The sequence below is a fragment of the Gouania willdenowi genome, chromosome 1 (genome assembly GCF_900634775.1).
Source record: "Gouania willdenowi chromosome 1, fGouWil2.1, whole genome shotgun sequence".
In the NCBI taxonomy this organism is placed as follows: domain Eukaryota; kingdom Metazoa; phylum Chordata; class Actinopteri; order Blenniiformes; family Gobiesocidae; genus Gouania; species Gouania willdenowi.
The window spans coordinates 36,470,955-36,486,395 of record NC_041044.1 but is presented as its reverse complement, the minus strand read 5'-3'; the positions used below and the strand labels follow the sequence as shown (position 1 = coordinate 36,486,395).

Sequence of the window (15,441 nt, the reverse complement as noted above, 5' to 3'; positions counted from 1 at the left end):
ATATTTGTTTCAAACAAAATAAATCTTGAACTATTTATTGTTTTAAGTGTTTCTGTACTGTATGTTGAAAACTAAGTTTCAATGACTTCATTTTTAAAAACCCAAGATTTAAAATTGATCAAAACAGAAATGTATTTAAAAAAATTAATGCTTAGAACTGTATAATTATCAGTTTGCATTGTATTCTTTATGGAAAATATCATAAAATGGTTAAACCTGGGTGTAAATCCATCAGTCAAAGTCAAACCACATACGTTCACTTGCTGATATTATAAATACTAATGTCCATCTCTCTCCACTAGATGGCAGCGTTGTTATAGATAAACCCAGCAGGTCAGAACGTCACTGCATTTGCAGAAAAAATCCTGAAAGTTCAAAATGTTTTGGCCTAAACATCATTTCACATGTGAATCCCTACAGGGAGACCTTGTCTTCCTTAAAACTGAAACAGTCCTACATGTGTTTTGAGTTTAAGGGACTGAAAATGACTATTTACTTATGTTTGTGCAATGAAAACAACTCTGGAACAACTTTACTACACTACCATAGCATCCATTTCACTTTATTTTGGATTCAGTGTGCACTATCAATCATTTTTGTATCTTTTTTCTTTTTTTTAATGTTGTTTTAGTGTGACATGAGTGTATTTCCATTTATGCAATAATTTATTTTTAATAGTTTCTTGTTCTTTGGTAGATCAATGGACTGAAAGCCCTTTTGTGGATAGTAATTGAGGCTCATTCACTCACAATCTGGAAAATCATGGTCACACTAAGCAGCAGTGGAAGGAAATTTGAATCACTACTCACTTTCTGGGCAGCTTTAATTCAGTGTTTCTTTTATTTTATTATTATTATTTTCATGAGGATTTACATTTATAGTTTATTTTGACTAACAGTTTTTTTGGTATGTGGTAAATCATGTACTTTTTCAACCCCCACCCAGGGTAAAATGAGATTCTCCGACTGTGTGGGAGGTAGAACGATCATGTTTATAAAAGCATGTTTTGTGTCTGGAATATTGACTGCAAGCACTGCCAAGTCCTGTTTCAAACTGCAGATGTGTTATGCAGGGTGTGGTTCCTGAAACTAGCCCTACCTGTTAAACTACCACGAGTAGCCAAGCCTAAAAGCACCCCTATTGTTGTTTTAAATGGACTATTTTCAGCCTCAGACTATGTATTTAGAGGTTAAAGTACATTGTAACTGTGGGAATACTGTACATTGATGGAAGCTCTTTCTATGTGCATAGTAGGTCCAGCAATTATTCAGTAAACAGTTAAAAAAAACAAAAACAAAAAAACCCTCCATATTATGGGGGTGGTGATATTACAGCAATTTTGTGAAATTTGTGATATTATTTTAAATCCAAATTTAAATATAAATGTAAATGAAAATGTAAATAAACATTTAAAATGTTAAATTTGAATTTGAAATGCTAAATGGTGAATTTGCATGGTAGCTAAATATTTAGTTTCACCCGTGTTTTAGATTTAACATTTAACATTTAGATTGACATTTACCATTTAGGACTTACATTTAGCCTCATTTAACCATTTGCATTTAGTTTTAGATGTAATATTTCACATTTAAATTTACATTAACATTTAGATTTAGATGTAATATTTAACATTTAGATTTAACATTTACATATTTTTTAAGAGAAATAAATATCACAAATTTCACAAATATTTCTGTAAATCTGGTCAAAAGTAACTAAAAAAAAATGGCCGGACCTGAAAGCGTGGTTGTTTTCCCACTCAGTGCCTCACTTTGCTGCAGCTCAAAACTTTCACAGGGAGGTCTGATGCCATGCAGCATCTGAGGCCTTTAACAGAGAGGTTAGGCATTCCTCTCAGACTGTGTCAAAGCTAACACTGCTCCAGAATAGTCCGCCATCCCAGTGAAGAATTTTCCCTCTGCTCGCAGCTTCATTATGAACTTTTTGACCCTGAGATATCAGCATTCCTGCTGATAAAGACATCATCCCACTGTTTAAATGAAGAAGAAATGACTCATAAGTAACTAAACATTCCTTTGGAATTGACCTTTACATGTCAGTGCACTTTAAAATGTTCATTAATTAGGTAAAATCATCAATCCGTAAAAAAAAAAAAATCCAGTTCTGTTTCGTAATATTTTGTGAGATGTCTCACTATGGGATGCAACCTCTGTCTGCATTCCTCAGAAGCATTTATTTTTTTATTACCAATACCGATTGGCCGGTGAAGCGCGTCCGTCCACTAGGGGGGTCACCCACCTTTAATAAAAGGAGGACACAGACAGACGCACCATTCAAACACCTCTTCTCCTCTCAGCTATCTCACCTTTTTTGCCAGCTTAACTGTCCACAGGCGGATTCTCTTTATTCCAGTCGACGGACGCTGGCAGAACTAGCACCTGCTCTGGACCACAACAAGTCGAGAAGTGGATAAAACACAGTGCTTACCTTGCTTTGCTTGGTAGGTGCTGTCCTTCACTACCGAAAGGTAGTGAACTTCCGGGCCTCAGCTCCGGCTGACGGCTCCTTCCAACGCTGTTGGTCTGGCACACGTTGGTCCCCAGTGGCTCTTTCACTCCGGTGTTAGCCCCGGTGCATGCTCATATCTGCAAGGCCGGTGTGTTGACCTCAGCACACCTTGCTGTTGTCTCAGCCCCACTGCCCTTGGCGTTTACGGGCTCCTGCGCACGTCGGTCTTCCCCCTGAGCTCTCACAAAAGTGTGTAGCCCGGCTCCAGCTCCACATACTATGGTATCCGAGGTTCAGACGAAAGCGAAAGCTGCTGTCTCAAAAACCAACGCTGTCCTTGACGTCTCTGACGGTCCAACACATGATGGCCTGCATCCCAGCTAGCACAAGCTAGCCACCTGCTCTCCTAACTGCGTCATGTGGTGATGGAAGCTAAGGCCTCTCTTACCGAGGGAGCGGGATGCTCTGGGTCTCGCCTCTGTCCATGTGGAGGTAAACTCACCACTAAGGACAGGCACAAAGTCTGCCCCAACTGCCTAGGTCTGGAACATGCCCACATGGCGGTCGAAACTCTGGGCTTGTGTAAGCACTGCGCCGTGTTTAACACACGGAGCCTTCACAGGAGACTGGCACGCCTGTCGGAGCAGGACTCTTTCCCCCTTCACGGTGTCCCACTAGAAGCGGGTGAAGTAGAGATTCTGCTGATGGAAGCTGCGGCTGCTCAGGGTTCCAACTGGGGTTCCCAGCGTGACCTGGCGACCACCTTTACGCTTCATGAGGATGTCCTCGAGATTGTGGAGAGTTTGATCCTCCTTTGACCCTCTCGGCTTGGGTGTGGATGAGGAGGACGAGCCTTTCATCACCCCGGCTCAGGGAGCGCTTCCTGCCACCTCTTTTGCCTCCCAGGAGAAAATGGAGGGTTCCACGACCGTCTCCTATCCTCCCAGCCTGGACACAATGGACGTGTGTAAACGTGCTGCGGCTCAGCTGGCCATTCTGTGTCCCATCGTCATGACTGAAACCACCGGGCCCCTTTACGAAGGGAAGAAGCTTCCCTTTTCAAAGGGCGCTCCGAGACAAATCCTTCCTGTCTTTCCTGAGCTGCTCGTTGAGGTACCGCGCACCTGGAGGTACCGTCCGTTCATCGGGAAAACCCCTGTGTCAGGTCCTTCATCCCTCGACTGTGAGACAAAGGAGAGCCTCGGACTGCTTCGCATGCCCCCAGTGGAGCCCCTTGTTGCGGCTCACCTGCTCCCTCGACAGCCTGCTGTGTCCCCCCGGAGACCCGCGTGGCCGTCCAGGGCGGACTGTCTCCAGTCAGAACTGTCTGGTAGGACATATGCGGCCGCTGCTCTCTGTCAGGGCACTGAATGTCTTTCTCTCCTCACTGCCTATTAGGCTGAACTCTGTGAGGATTTTGCCCAGTCTCAGAACCCTGCGACAATGGAGGAAATATCCACAGTTGCCGATGTGTGTCTCTGCACCTAACGCTGCTCAGTGCACGCTATGGGACAGGTGAGGAGCAACATGGTTCTCCAGGAACAAGCTCGTTGGCTCGACCTCGTCAAACTGTCTGACGCAGAAAAGAGCAACATCCTGGATGCCCCCTTTGTTCCCCAAGGGATTTTCGGCTCCACTTTGTCTTTGATGGGGCAGCGCTGCGAGGAGAAAAAGAGGGACGATGAGGCACTACACATATGTCTCCCCAGGAAACCCCTGCTCACGTCTCCACCGGTACGACAAAGGGCTTTCCCTCAGGCTGCTCTCCAGGGTCTGCAGTTTAAAGCTGCTGCTGCGCCAGTGTAACCTGCTCAGCGCACGCAGTCAAGTAGAAAGAAAAAGACTGCCTGACCACTTTCTTCTCCTCTGATGGCGAAGCTGATGTTCCCTTGTTTTCCAGCTTTGTCTCCTTTGCTTTTACCCGTGCATTTTTGGGCTGTTCTCGCCCCATCCTCCCTTTTGCCAAGGCTCGGCCCTTTGCTGTTTGGGAGAGACAGTTTGGTTCCGCAGGACGTTTGGCTGTTGCCCCCCCATGCATGTCCACAAGCACGCACCCACACACATGTTCAAAACAGAGTGACGTGTTCATCGCTCACACCCCTAGGCCAAAGGCCAGGGGCACATCATGTGAAAGCAATGTCTGCTACAATAAGCAGAGTTGTGACGGGTCCCGTTATTCCTACTCGCAAGAAGGCTTCAGCTCCCTCCTGGTCGGGAATGGCGATTTCCCCGTTGTCACCCTGTCCTTTGGTGCGAGCAGTGTGTGCTCGCCCCGGGGGGTGTTGCCCTGTTCCACAGGCAGGGGGAGATTCTTCTGTTGTTGGTCGGGCAGCCACCGGCAGACGGCTCCACAGCGCTGCGGACGGAGCCCCTGGTCCGTTGCCGCAAGGGGGCTCCACCATTATGCAATTGAGCCGCCTCAGGTTGCGCGGGCGGCCTCTGAAAGGGGGCGCCGTCAGGCCACTTTTTGGCTCTCCTGTTGCTTACGGTCTGCCTCTGGGAGAGGGCGCAATCGCTCCGTGTATGGCTCCTCTTTCAGTGGGTACATTGGAGTGCTTGACCTCTCTCTCCCTGAGGATGGAGGGATGGAGAGAGCTCGCGGCTCCACCTTGGGTGTTACGGACGATATTGAAGGGTTACAGGCTGCAGTTTGCATCTGTCCCTCCCCGTTTCGCCTGCAAAACCAATGTGTTACAAATACTGGTGATACTGCGATCGCTCCGCTGAGGAAGTGGGACATTTTCCTGGCTACTATTTTGGCCTTTTTCACTATTGTTTGCAACATTTTGCTCTTTTAAGCTACCCTTTGTCATTACATACCACCTGGTTCCTCTTTATTTGCCCATATTTTGGCCACTCATGACTGCTTAAGGCCCATTTTAGTCAGTTTTCACTCTTTTTTGCCACATTTTTGCCACTTTTGGACCATTTTTGGTCACCTGTTATCATGTCTACCTCCACTTGCCCGTCAAAAAATAAATAAAATAACACCGAGCGGATCGGACCGGCCCACTTTGGGTGGACGGTCCAGTATGCCAGATGGCCAGTCCACCCCTGCTTCACAGTAAATTTAATTGCGTCCTGATAAAGCCATCCATCACAGCCCTGGTGTTGGTAGTGAGATCTTCAGCAGTCTTTAAAATAAGCTGGACTTTTGTGTTTTAAGTTTTTCAATTGATCAAACTACAAGAAAAAAAGAAAAACAAAAAAAGGTTCCTCTCTGATGAAGTCAGTTTGAGGGCCTCAGGCTAGCTTTGAATGGCTGGCACCATCACAACAGGCTAATACAGGGATGATGAGTGTTGGCACTTATACACCAAATCATTTTACCTTTCTTATTTGCAGCAATGTGTAGATGTTTTTTTAAGATTTATGTTTCAAAGAATAATGTAGTTACACCTCCCAGGCAGATTTAATACCTTTTTATGAGCCGCGCCCAAGTCCTTCAATAAATCAGTCATTCACACCATTGCCTCCCAGCTCCTTTTTGTAAATGTGACAGCTGATTCATTTGACAGAGGGAAGTCGTTTTACAAATTGAAGTAAATCCTCCAACTGTGTTGGATAATGTGCTCATCATCAGCTTATTTATTACTCCATACCTGTTCAGGACGCTAATTATTTTCAACATTTGACTGAATATTGGCTAGAAGTTAAATTGTAGGATGTTCTCGTGCTGATTTATGACATATTCACAATTTACATACTTGCAATGTCATCATTGATTAGCCTTGTCTTATAAAAGTTGCTGCAGTTTATTCAAAATTAGCTACGTTTAATATTTAAATGATTATTTTATTGTATTTGTGGGCCGACGTTCTGTTCCCACACATAGTTAATCACCTATTGCCACTATATTTAGTGCTGGTTATTACCATGGTAACCACAGTTCATGCAATTTGTTGCATGCAATGAGAAATGAGGATAGAATGAAGGAAAAAATGCATTGAAAGCACTGCAGGGGGTGGGGGTTTCTTCCACATGTAGTGTTACTGTCATTTATTATCTTGCTGCAGAAAGACTGTGTCACTTGGTAAGCAAACAGAGCAGGAGTCAACTGTGGGAAAAGCAAAGCCCAGAATAACATTTGGACAGTCACCCTTCATGGTCGCCAAACTTTGTAATACATTACCATGAGAAATCAAAACACTGACATACTCAAGGTTTAACACACAAGCAAAACGAGTGTCTGCTTGCTGTTTGACTATTTCAAGATAGTGTTTTGTCAATTTTGTGTTTTTTTTTTTTCTATGCTTGTGTACTTATTTTGTCACTGTTTTTGTATCTTTATTATATTATTTATTGTACTGGTTTTTACCATGCTACAGTGATTATGCTTAGAAACCTACATGCCTCCGTTTTTCCTTGATTGTGGAAAACGAACGTTTAAAATAAAATTAAAAAATTATAATGTATTAATTATAATTGTTTAAAAAAAACAAAATAAAACAAAAAAACACAATCAAGTCTAATCAAACCTTTTTAGATATTTTTTCTCCTGATAAAGTCGAGCTTACCCTTCCCTAGAGAGGACTAGTAACTGTCACAATTAAGCAAAAATATTAATCGTACTATTTCTTTTCTTTTCTTTTTTTTTGCAAAAACAAAACATGCATGGTTGTCGCAAAGCGATTACACTTCTTACAGTGTTAACCTTTGATATGCATATAAAACATGGGGAAAAAAGTCAAATCAAAACAACAACAAAAAGTATAGCAAAAACAGACTTGCTTGTCAAATCTAGTTGCAAAATCTCATTCTCCGTAATCTCACAGGATTTCAGTGCGTGCTTTGGACATACTTCTGCAGCATAGAAAATGAATTAAATAACAATATGCAGTTATTATATAAAACAGTTTTGGCATCAGCAGGTGATGACATCAAATTCAGAAAAGCCGAAGACACAAAAACAAAATATTGTTTTTTCACAAATTGTATCTGTTCAGAAGAAAGAAGCAACCCATGCTAGTAACTTCAAATATTTTGTTCTCTACATTGTAGTTCATAGTCAGAGAGGAATCAAGTATTACTGCTAAAACCATGCATGGACCATTGAGATATGATACTAAATTTCCACTTCAGTGACTCTTCATAACTTGTTTCAATTGCAGCCGTTCCCTGATCTTATTTCAGTGACTGCTGCTAGTTCACCTGTGCACACCTGTAGATCAACAGAGACACAGTCAATTACTTTAAGTGCTCACGCACTCCTAATGGATGTTTTTTTTCATTTAGAAGTGATTACTTTGATGGATGTGACAGCCCTAGCTGGAAGCTTGCCATAATAGCCACAACCTATAGGTTATGTGATGTTTGAGTTTTTGGGGTTTTTTCAGTTTTAGTCGGGCTTTGTCTGAGCCTTGTTATGATTTTGTTTCAGTTTAGCTGTTGCCTTATTGAGTCACTGTCTTGTTTTTGTCTGTGGGTGTGGATTCCTCTGAGTTCAGTCTACCTTTGCTAATCATCCTCTTTTTCTACTCCAGTCTTGTTTGGAGCTTTTGCCATCCATACTTCGTCCCCTTCCAGTTTTAATTCACGTGTGCTCAGGTTTATTGTCGTAGTGTTAGTTAGTTTGGTTTAAGTTTTCAGCCAAGGAGGTAATGTTTTAACCAACATTTTTGTTGTTTTTTTTTTTTGTCTGTAAGGATTACTTTAAACTGATTCTGACAAAATTTTGACAAAAGATAGCCATTACGCTATGGAAGTGTCTAATACATTTTGGAGGGAATGCTCATTCAATGCACACTCATCATTGGTCAAAATTTATACATTTATATCCAGTTCGTAATTGACCAGTGTTTATGAAATTGGACTCTGTTAGGTCGGGTGGTTCTTCAATTGCCACATTGACTCAGATAGCACATTTCATTGTGATCTTTCAGAAATTAAAAATAATAGAGGGGTTCATACATTTGGACTTTACTGTATCGTTAAATTTAAAGTGTGAATAATCATGGTATGATCAGGATCAATGATCCAGATAATTGGCAAAGATTAGTTTTGCCGCTTGGCTGAGGTTTGTGCTCTCTTAATGCTTTTGTTTTACCAGTATGTTCAGGTTTGTTGTATTATTATCAGTTTGGTTTATTTCCTATGCCTTTGCTCCCTACTGCTAAGATGTTGTGTGACTGGTTGGTTTTTCTGTTAACGCTGTGGTGGTGAATGAATGGTGCTACTTGTTCTATTTGTCAGTATGATAGATACTTTTCCATCAATGCTCTTCCTTACTGTAACCCTTATGTTTCCTGTGGTTGAAGTTTTATCAGCCTTCCTGCTTTTCTTTTAAGCAAATACACATCAAGATATTCCCTGAGACAAATACATTTGAAGTAGGTATTGATTTTAAACTAGTAACATGTTTTTTCAGGGCTGAACTGCCACTCTGTCCAGGTGGGGTTAGGATTGATTCCAGCTTCTTCAAATATTCCATCTTTTCTTCATATGTGTGAACTCTGAACAGGGTTTAAATCAATCTCAGAGGTTCCAACTGTGCAAACTGCCCTGTTACAGACACACACTCATACTCTAGTCTGTAATTTACACAAAATACACATCTCCACGCCTTTGCCTCGCCCTGAACAATACACTGAAAGTGACATATTTACACAATTTACAATCCATCAAGGCTTCATAGACGAGGCCAAAGTGCAGTAGTGATAGCACCTGTCTCTACAATGACTCTTTGTTTTCGCACACGCCGTTTACATTCCCACTCAGTTTAAGTCCTAACCTGGGTGTGTTCTTGTTTCTAGGAGACTGCGGTAACACGGTGTCTTAAAAGCATTCAGGGAAGAATTAGTCAACCATTTGGGTGAGTCATGTGTGAGAACGCTCCTTGGGCGAACCTCAGAGCTGGCCGCAAAACTTGCACTTTCTCACAGTCTTCTTGACCTGTTTAAGTTCTGCAAAAGCCCCTTCTCCAAATCCCTCCACTATCCAGATTGGAGCATGTAGCCATTGTTCCCTCATTTCCTGACAGCAGGCTTGTTATGTAACCTTTATTTCCGCAAACCCAAATCCCACCTCCCAGAGAGTAATGGAGTTGTCAAGGAAACCACATAAGCAGGGCAGAGTATTGGAAAAAGATGTAAGTGCAGTTTTCCACTTTAACTATAAAGTCACAAATAGACATGTTGTATTGGTGTTCATCAGCATGTTTATTTCTCAGACAGGGCACACACAAACACACACTCACACAGTTTTTTCCTCTTCTGGTGTGTTAAAAGTTCTGCACACATGGGTTTCATTTACCAGCATATCTGCGGCTCGGCTTGTCAGTACAGTTTCAATCATCTAGGTAACAATCTTTATTACAAAGATGTGTGTGAATGTGGGGAGTGTGTGTCTGAGGAACAGCATGTCCTGCCAGTGGGACTTCTTAGTTGGAGGTGCGCATAGTGGTGGTGGAGATTGTGGTCTTTGTGCTTCCTGTTAACAAACAAAGGAAAGAAGGAATGATGTCACAGTTTAAGGTACTGATAAGAGGGTTGTCCATGTTGCTGTGTATTAGTTGGTCAACTTACCTCCGCTAAAGGGTCTAAAATGAATGAGATGAAGAAGAAAAAATAATGTCAGTGAGTTGTAACTGAATAGAAAGGTTTCTGGGTTTTTGGGTGTGTGTTTCTACCTGCCTACCTGGACTCCTCGGTCTCCAGCAGCTTCCTGTAAGTTGCGATCTCCTGCTCCAGCCTTGTCTTGATATCCAGCAGCATCTTGTAGTCCTGGCCCTGCTGCTCGATGCTCGCACGTACGTTAGAAAGTTCTGTCTCCAGCATGTTGATTGTGTTCTGGTAGCCGGAAAGCATGGCGCTATAACGAGCCTCTGTCTCTGCTAGCGTGTTCTCCAAAGCTCCTTTCTATCAGAGGGATTGAAAGGAAAGATCAACGGCCGCACGCATCACTTGTGACATGAGACGCGGCATTTCCTCTGAATAAATCATTTGTTGAACAACAAGTTGACAAAGTACTGTATGTTGCCTCAGGCCACACCCTCACTGAAGGCTTTTGCCTTGGTTTGAGCAGGAATAAAAGACAGATGGATGACTTTTTTTATTCTTGAGTGTCTTCTTGCCTCTACTTCACTTCTCTACAGAAACGCTGGATGTCTGTTGCTGCTAAAGTGTCTGTGTGCAGATTATTCATGGTAGTACAACTTTCAGCCTGTGAACCTCAACATTCCTTGAGCTTTCCTCAAGCTTTTTTGTCTCAGAATTTGAACAGATCTCTGTGAAATGTTTGAGCTTGGCTCCCCTCCTCCTCTTCCCTGCCGCTTTCATCATGCTTGTCTTTCTCCTCATCCCTCCCTTACCCTCCCTTCTGCTTTTACGCTCGATCACTTTCTGCTTCTCCCTGACAGGACAGGGGAAGTGTGTATTTTTATGCTCATATAAGGCAACATTGCTAAATTGAGAATAGATTTTAGGTTTCAACAACTTTTTCAGAACTCACCATGCTGAGCTGGGACTGCAGCTCAATCTCCAGACCCTGGAGGGTGCGCCGCAGGTCGTTGATCTCTGTCTTGAACGTTGTGATTGTCTCTGTGCTAACTGCCACCTCTTTGTTTATGGCTGCCGACTAGAGAGAAAAGAGATCAAATATAAAAGTATGAGTGATTTGCTCTTTAATTACAGACTTTCCTGTGGAGGCAGTGACCCTCATCATTTGCAGCGTGGGTGATATGATGGATGTGTGTTTGGGAAAGTCTTTGCACCTTGTCATTAAACCAGCTTTCCTGCTCACGACGGTGCTTATCGGTGATGCCTTCATACTGCGCACGAATCTCCTCCAGGACTTTGTTCAGGTCTTGCTGCGGTGCTGCGTCTACTTCCACGTTAACTGTGCCAGTGAGCTGAGAGCGCAGAGCTGCCAGCTCCTAAACAGACCAAAAGGGAAAAGCATTTAGTTTGCAAGATAGCACAGTAGGAGTATTTAAAAAATGATTGCAAGCTACTGTATTGTAGTCTGGATTGTAGTGCTTTGGTCACCTCAGCATGGTTCTTCTTGAGATACGCCAGCTCATCCTGCAACCCTTCGATTTGCATTTCCAGGTCAGCCTTTGTGAGAGTCGTCTGGTCAAGGAGGCGGCGGAGGTTAGCAATGTCGGCCTCGACTGACTGGCGCATCATCAGCTCGTGGTCGAATCTGAAAAGAATAGACACATCACCTGTCAACCGTCAAAATCTAAGCCCACCAAGATGCAGAGTCATAAGAGTGTTGCTTACTTTGTTTTGAAGTCATCAGCTGCCAGTTTAGAGTTGTCAATTTGGAGCAGGATGTTTGCATTGCCAATGGTGGCACCATGGATCTGTGAAGAGTCAAAATGAAATGGTTTCAGGATGTGTATGTCATGTTTCTATGCAGGGTTACATTTTTCACGGGCTTTTCTTTGCAATTTATCCCTTTGGAGTCTAAAATCTTCACATTTCTCAGTGCTTGACAATCATTTATTTTCTTCTTTTATCAAAAAGTATTTGAAATTTGACAATGGATCAGTGGCACTAGGGATCAAGCAGTCCCTCTTTGGCGGCCCTCCCTTGTTATTCATTAGCGTAACTGCAAATATTTAAACTGGTCCGGCATGCAGACTGCAGAGGCTGGCACACACTCCACTCCCATACCTTGTTTTTCAGGTCATTGATAATGGCCCAGTAGTGGCTGTCGTCTCTCTCGGCTGCAGGGCCTTTCTTCTCGTAGTACTCTCTGATCTGTAGCTCCAGCTTGGAATTGGCTGCCTCCAAGGAGCGGACCTTTTCCAGGTAGGAGGCCAGACGGTCGTTCAGGTTCTGCATGGTGGCCTTCTCGTTCAGGGTGGAGGAGGATTGATCCAAAGCATTAGAAAGGTCAAAGCCACCCATGCCCATGCCCATGCCCATACCCATGCCCATGCCCATGCCGCCTCCATATCCAGAGGACACGGAGCGCACTGAGCTGGAAGAAATGCGGGGGCCCCCCATGTTGTATCCTGACATGCTGAGAGCCTTGCGAGGGGCAGCGGATGATGAATAGGTGCTGCGTGACTGTCTGACCTGGGTATACATGTTGGCTGACTATCTGCTGGCTGACTGAGAAGTTGAGAAGAGACGACCGTTACACAGCTGTAGACCGTGGCAGGACTGTGGAGTTTGATAGAGAAGGGCAGGCTCTTGATATAGTCCAGGATTTAGGGCGGTCCTGACCAAGAGGAGGGAGGGAGGGAAGGAGGGAGAAAGTTTTCCCTTACAGTTCAGAAATGGGCTTGGCAGAACAGACATTTGTTTTCTCTCAAGGACCAGGGTTCAATTTCTTTCCACATTTGTGAGGAAACAGCTTTGGAATGTGTGTGTGTGTGTGTGTGTGTGTGTGTGTGTGTATGTGTGTGTGTGTGTGTGTGTGTGTGTGTGTGTGTGTGTGTGTGTGTGTGTGTGTGTGTGTGTGTGTGTGTGCCTGTGTGTGTGTGTGTGTGTGTGTGTGTGTGTGTGTGTGTGTGTGTGTGTGTGTGTGTGTGTGTGTGCCTGTGTGTGTGTGTGTGCCTGTGTGTGTGTGTGTGCCCATCCTTGTATGAGAAGTGTCAGCATTCATAACAGTAATGATCACAGCAGTAAGAAGGTAGGTTAGTGCAAACAAAAGAGCTAATTGTTGTTTTCATGATCCTCCATGAGTCAACATGCACAATAAACACATCGCAGCACAGGAATTTCTTTTTTCATCTCATTAATCAGGAAGAAATTACCCATGACCATAAGAACACATTGACAATTATCAATGTCAGTAAAAGATGTATTTTATGTTGTAATAATTAACCGTTAACAAAGTCATGGCACCGAAAGACTTTATTATTGACAACATGCAAGCTTTCCATCAAGAACTTTAAACTCTTCCTATATTTTCAGTCGTGGGAGTTCCAAAGCCTTCCATTGTTCCCCATATCCCACACAACATCCTCTTTTAGTCCTATATCCTGAGTCTACTTTCTTTCTGCTCCTGTTTCAAGGCCGTTGTTAAGGGAATCACCAAAACACTCGTGTGTTCATTGGGGGAGGTTGGTGTGTGAGTTGTAAACCAGCTTGTGGGGCATATGAGGGGGCGGGGGTCACTACTCATTCGGAGTGAGTGAATCATGCTTCTTTGGTTCTGTTAGTGGGAACTGTTGGCCCTTCATCTGGTGCTTTACATAATTTATCTGAAATCTGGATTTCTGTGAAGATAATATGGGCATTTACTAAATGATCCACAAACCGATTAATCCAAAACATTTTTTAATATTTTTAAACTTTTCCTTTAATGTTATTTTAGATGTATTATATAGGGCCGTCACTTTAACGCGGTAATTGCAATTGATTCATTACAGAAAAAAAATAACGGTGTTAATCGCTTTTTTTGCACTCCAAACCTTTCTTAGTTGAGGAGTTTCTCGTATACCCATAATACTAATGCACAGACTACAATACAAGATGGGAGACTGAGCTTTCGTTGGCGTTCATTTTGTCTCATAAAAACATCGGATGGAAAACAAAAGCCCAGTTGTGTTGCAAATTGTGCAAGAAAGAGTTTGCCAATCACCGGAGCTTTGCAGCCTCAGCTACCACCTCAATGCTAAACATGTAGCAGCTTGCCTGGACAGCTAGCACGGACACTTGGACAGTGCTAGCTGCAACATGTTGCGAGCACGCCGTGTTTGGTGTTCAATAATTATATTGCTCAGGAAAGTGTTCTTACTATTTATGATGTGCTAACTTTATAGCACAGCGAAATATAAATGGTTCAAGTCTGTTAAAAACAATAAATGACAAAGATATTAATTTAATTAATTAATTACACAGCATGATTAATTAATCGCTCAATTTTTTAAAACCTCTTGACTGCACTAGTATTATTACACACACAGACCTCCATGTGTGCAGTCTCAGTTCCTCATGGGTGTGCACATAGAAGAAAAACCGGTGCACCCTTATAAGCAGTGCATAGGTTTTCTGACACACAAAACGGTTATTGTTACACTCCTGTCTGTGCACTTGGCAGACAAGAAAGGGAAAATACTTGACAGCCGCTAATTCCTGTAAAGTCAGATCAGAGTCACCACTGCCAACTAGGCGCTAACCTGCGAGCGTCTACTGCCTGACTGACTGTAAGCAAAGCTAGCTGCAGTTTGTACTGTGTAAACCATAGACATATGGTCAACATTGAAAAACAATGAGCTACAAATGCTACAGTTTAAGGTTGCCCAGTTATTTTGTGTAGTTTAAGTGTTGGATGGACATTATCTTTGATCCAATTGGTTTTAAGACTACAAAAAGTCAACAGATCTTCTCTTCAGCCATGAATTGTAACACAGACTTTCTGATGAACTGGCCCGTTTAATGGTCACTGTGACCTCACACATTCCTTTCAACTTGATAAATCCCAAATGTCTGAGGGGGATTGGTTAAAGCTCAACACACATGCTTGCACTCAAAAGAATGACCTCATTTCTAATCTCCCAGTGCACTGTGAAGAAGATTAAACATTTTTATCACCTAAAGGCATAGATCGTAGGCCTCATAGATCAATACATGGAAGATGCATTTACTCAAAAAAGAATGTAAAAAATGAAAATTGGCACTCCAAGGTTAGTTTTGATCTCCACTGTGAACACTCTTATTGAGATAATCATGCATTGCATTGTGGGATGTGTAGTGTTGTAGAAGAATGCATAAAAGTGTTTTTACAGCAGCTTTAAACTCTTCAGTGTGTTGATATCAAAGCTTGACTGGATATCAAAACAACATAGCAGAGGGGAGAAGTAATAATAAACAACAATAGTGAAAAAAATAAATCATAAAGGTTACTTTGTATGTATTCCAGCACAGTAAATCAAAGCAGCTTTTTTGATACAATTATTTATTTAATTGTATATGAATAATATACAATTATTATTCAGATAAAGCAGTTTTTTAAAGTAGATTATTGTCATATAACAATTAGCACTAAACTGTATATACTGTAAGCCTTTTTGTC

The 15,441-nt window shown here is 42.6% G+C and overlaps 1 protein-coding gene across 2 annotated transcripts; it reads right to left on the bottom strand.

Moving 5' to 3' along the window:
- Window positions 1–9,605: 9,605 nt before the first annotated feature.
- Window positions 9,606–12,601, bottom strand: LOC114461600 (keratin, type I cytoskeletal 13-like). Of its 2 annotated transcripts, none has more exons than XM_028443834.1 (8): window positions 12,087–12,601; window positions 11,691–11,773; window positions 11,454–11,610; window positions 11,180–11,341; window positions 10,918–11,043; window positions 10,097–10,325; window positions 9,993–10,006; window positions 9,606–9,897 (listed from the first exon to the last, which is right to left on the bottom strand). In XM_028443834.1, the coding sequence occupies exons 1-6, from the start codon at window positions 12,504–12,506 to the stop codon at window positions 10,101–10,103; spliced, it is 1,173 nt and encodes a 390-aa protein (XP_028299635.1). In that variant the 5' UTR covers window positions 12,507–12,601; the 3' UTR covers window positions 9,606–9,897; window positions 9,993–10,006; window positions 10,097–10,100. The 2 variants fall into 2 exon arrangements, with proteins under 2 accessions (XP_028299635.1, XP_028299626.1); XM_028443825.1 differs by having other exon boundaries at window positions 10,105–10,325.
- Window positions 12,602–15,441: the final 2,840 nt, after the last annotated feature.

Excerpts from the sequence above, each read along its gene's own strand:
- LOC114461600 (XM_028443825.1), bottom strand. The coding sequence starts at position 12,506 with ATGTATACCCAGGTCAGACAGTCACGCAGCACCTATTCATCATCCGCT. Across the intron at positions 11,044-11,179 it reads AAAGCTGGTTTAATGACAAG|TCGGCAGCCATAAACAAAGA; the intron begins GTGCAAAGACTT and ends TTTTCTCTCTAG. Across the intron at positions 10,326-10,917 it reads TGCAGTCCCAGCTCAGCATG|AAAGGAGCTTTGGAGAACAC; the intron begins GTGAGTTCTGAA and ends TCCCTCTGATAG.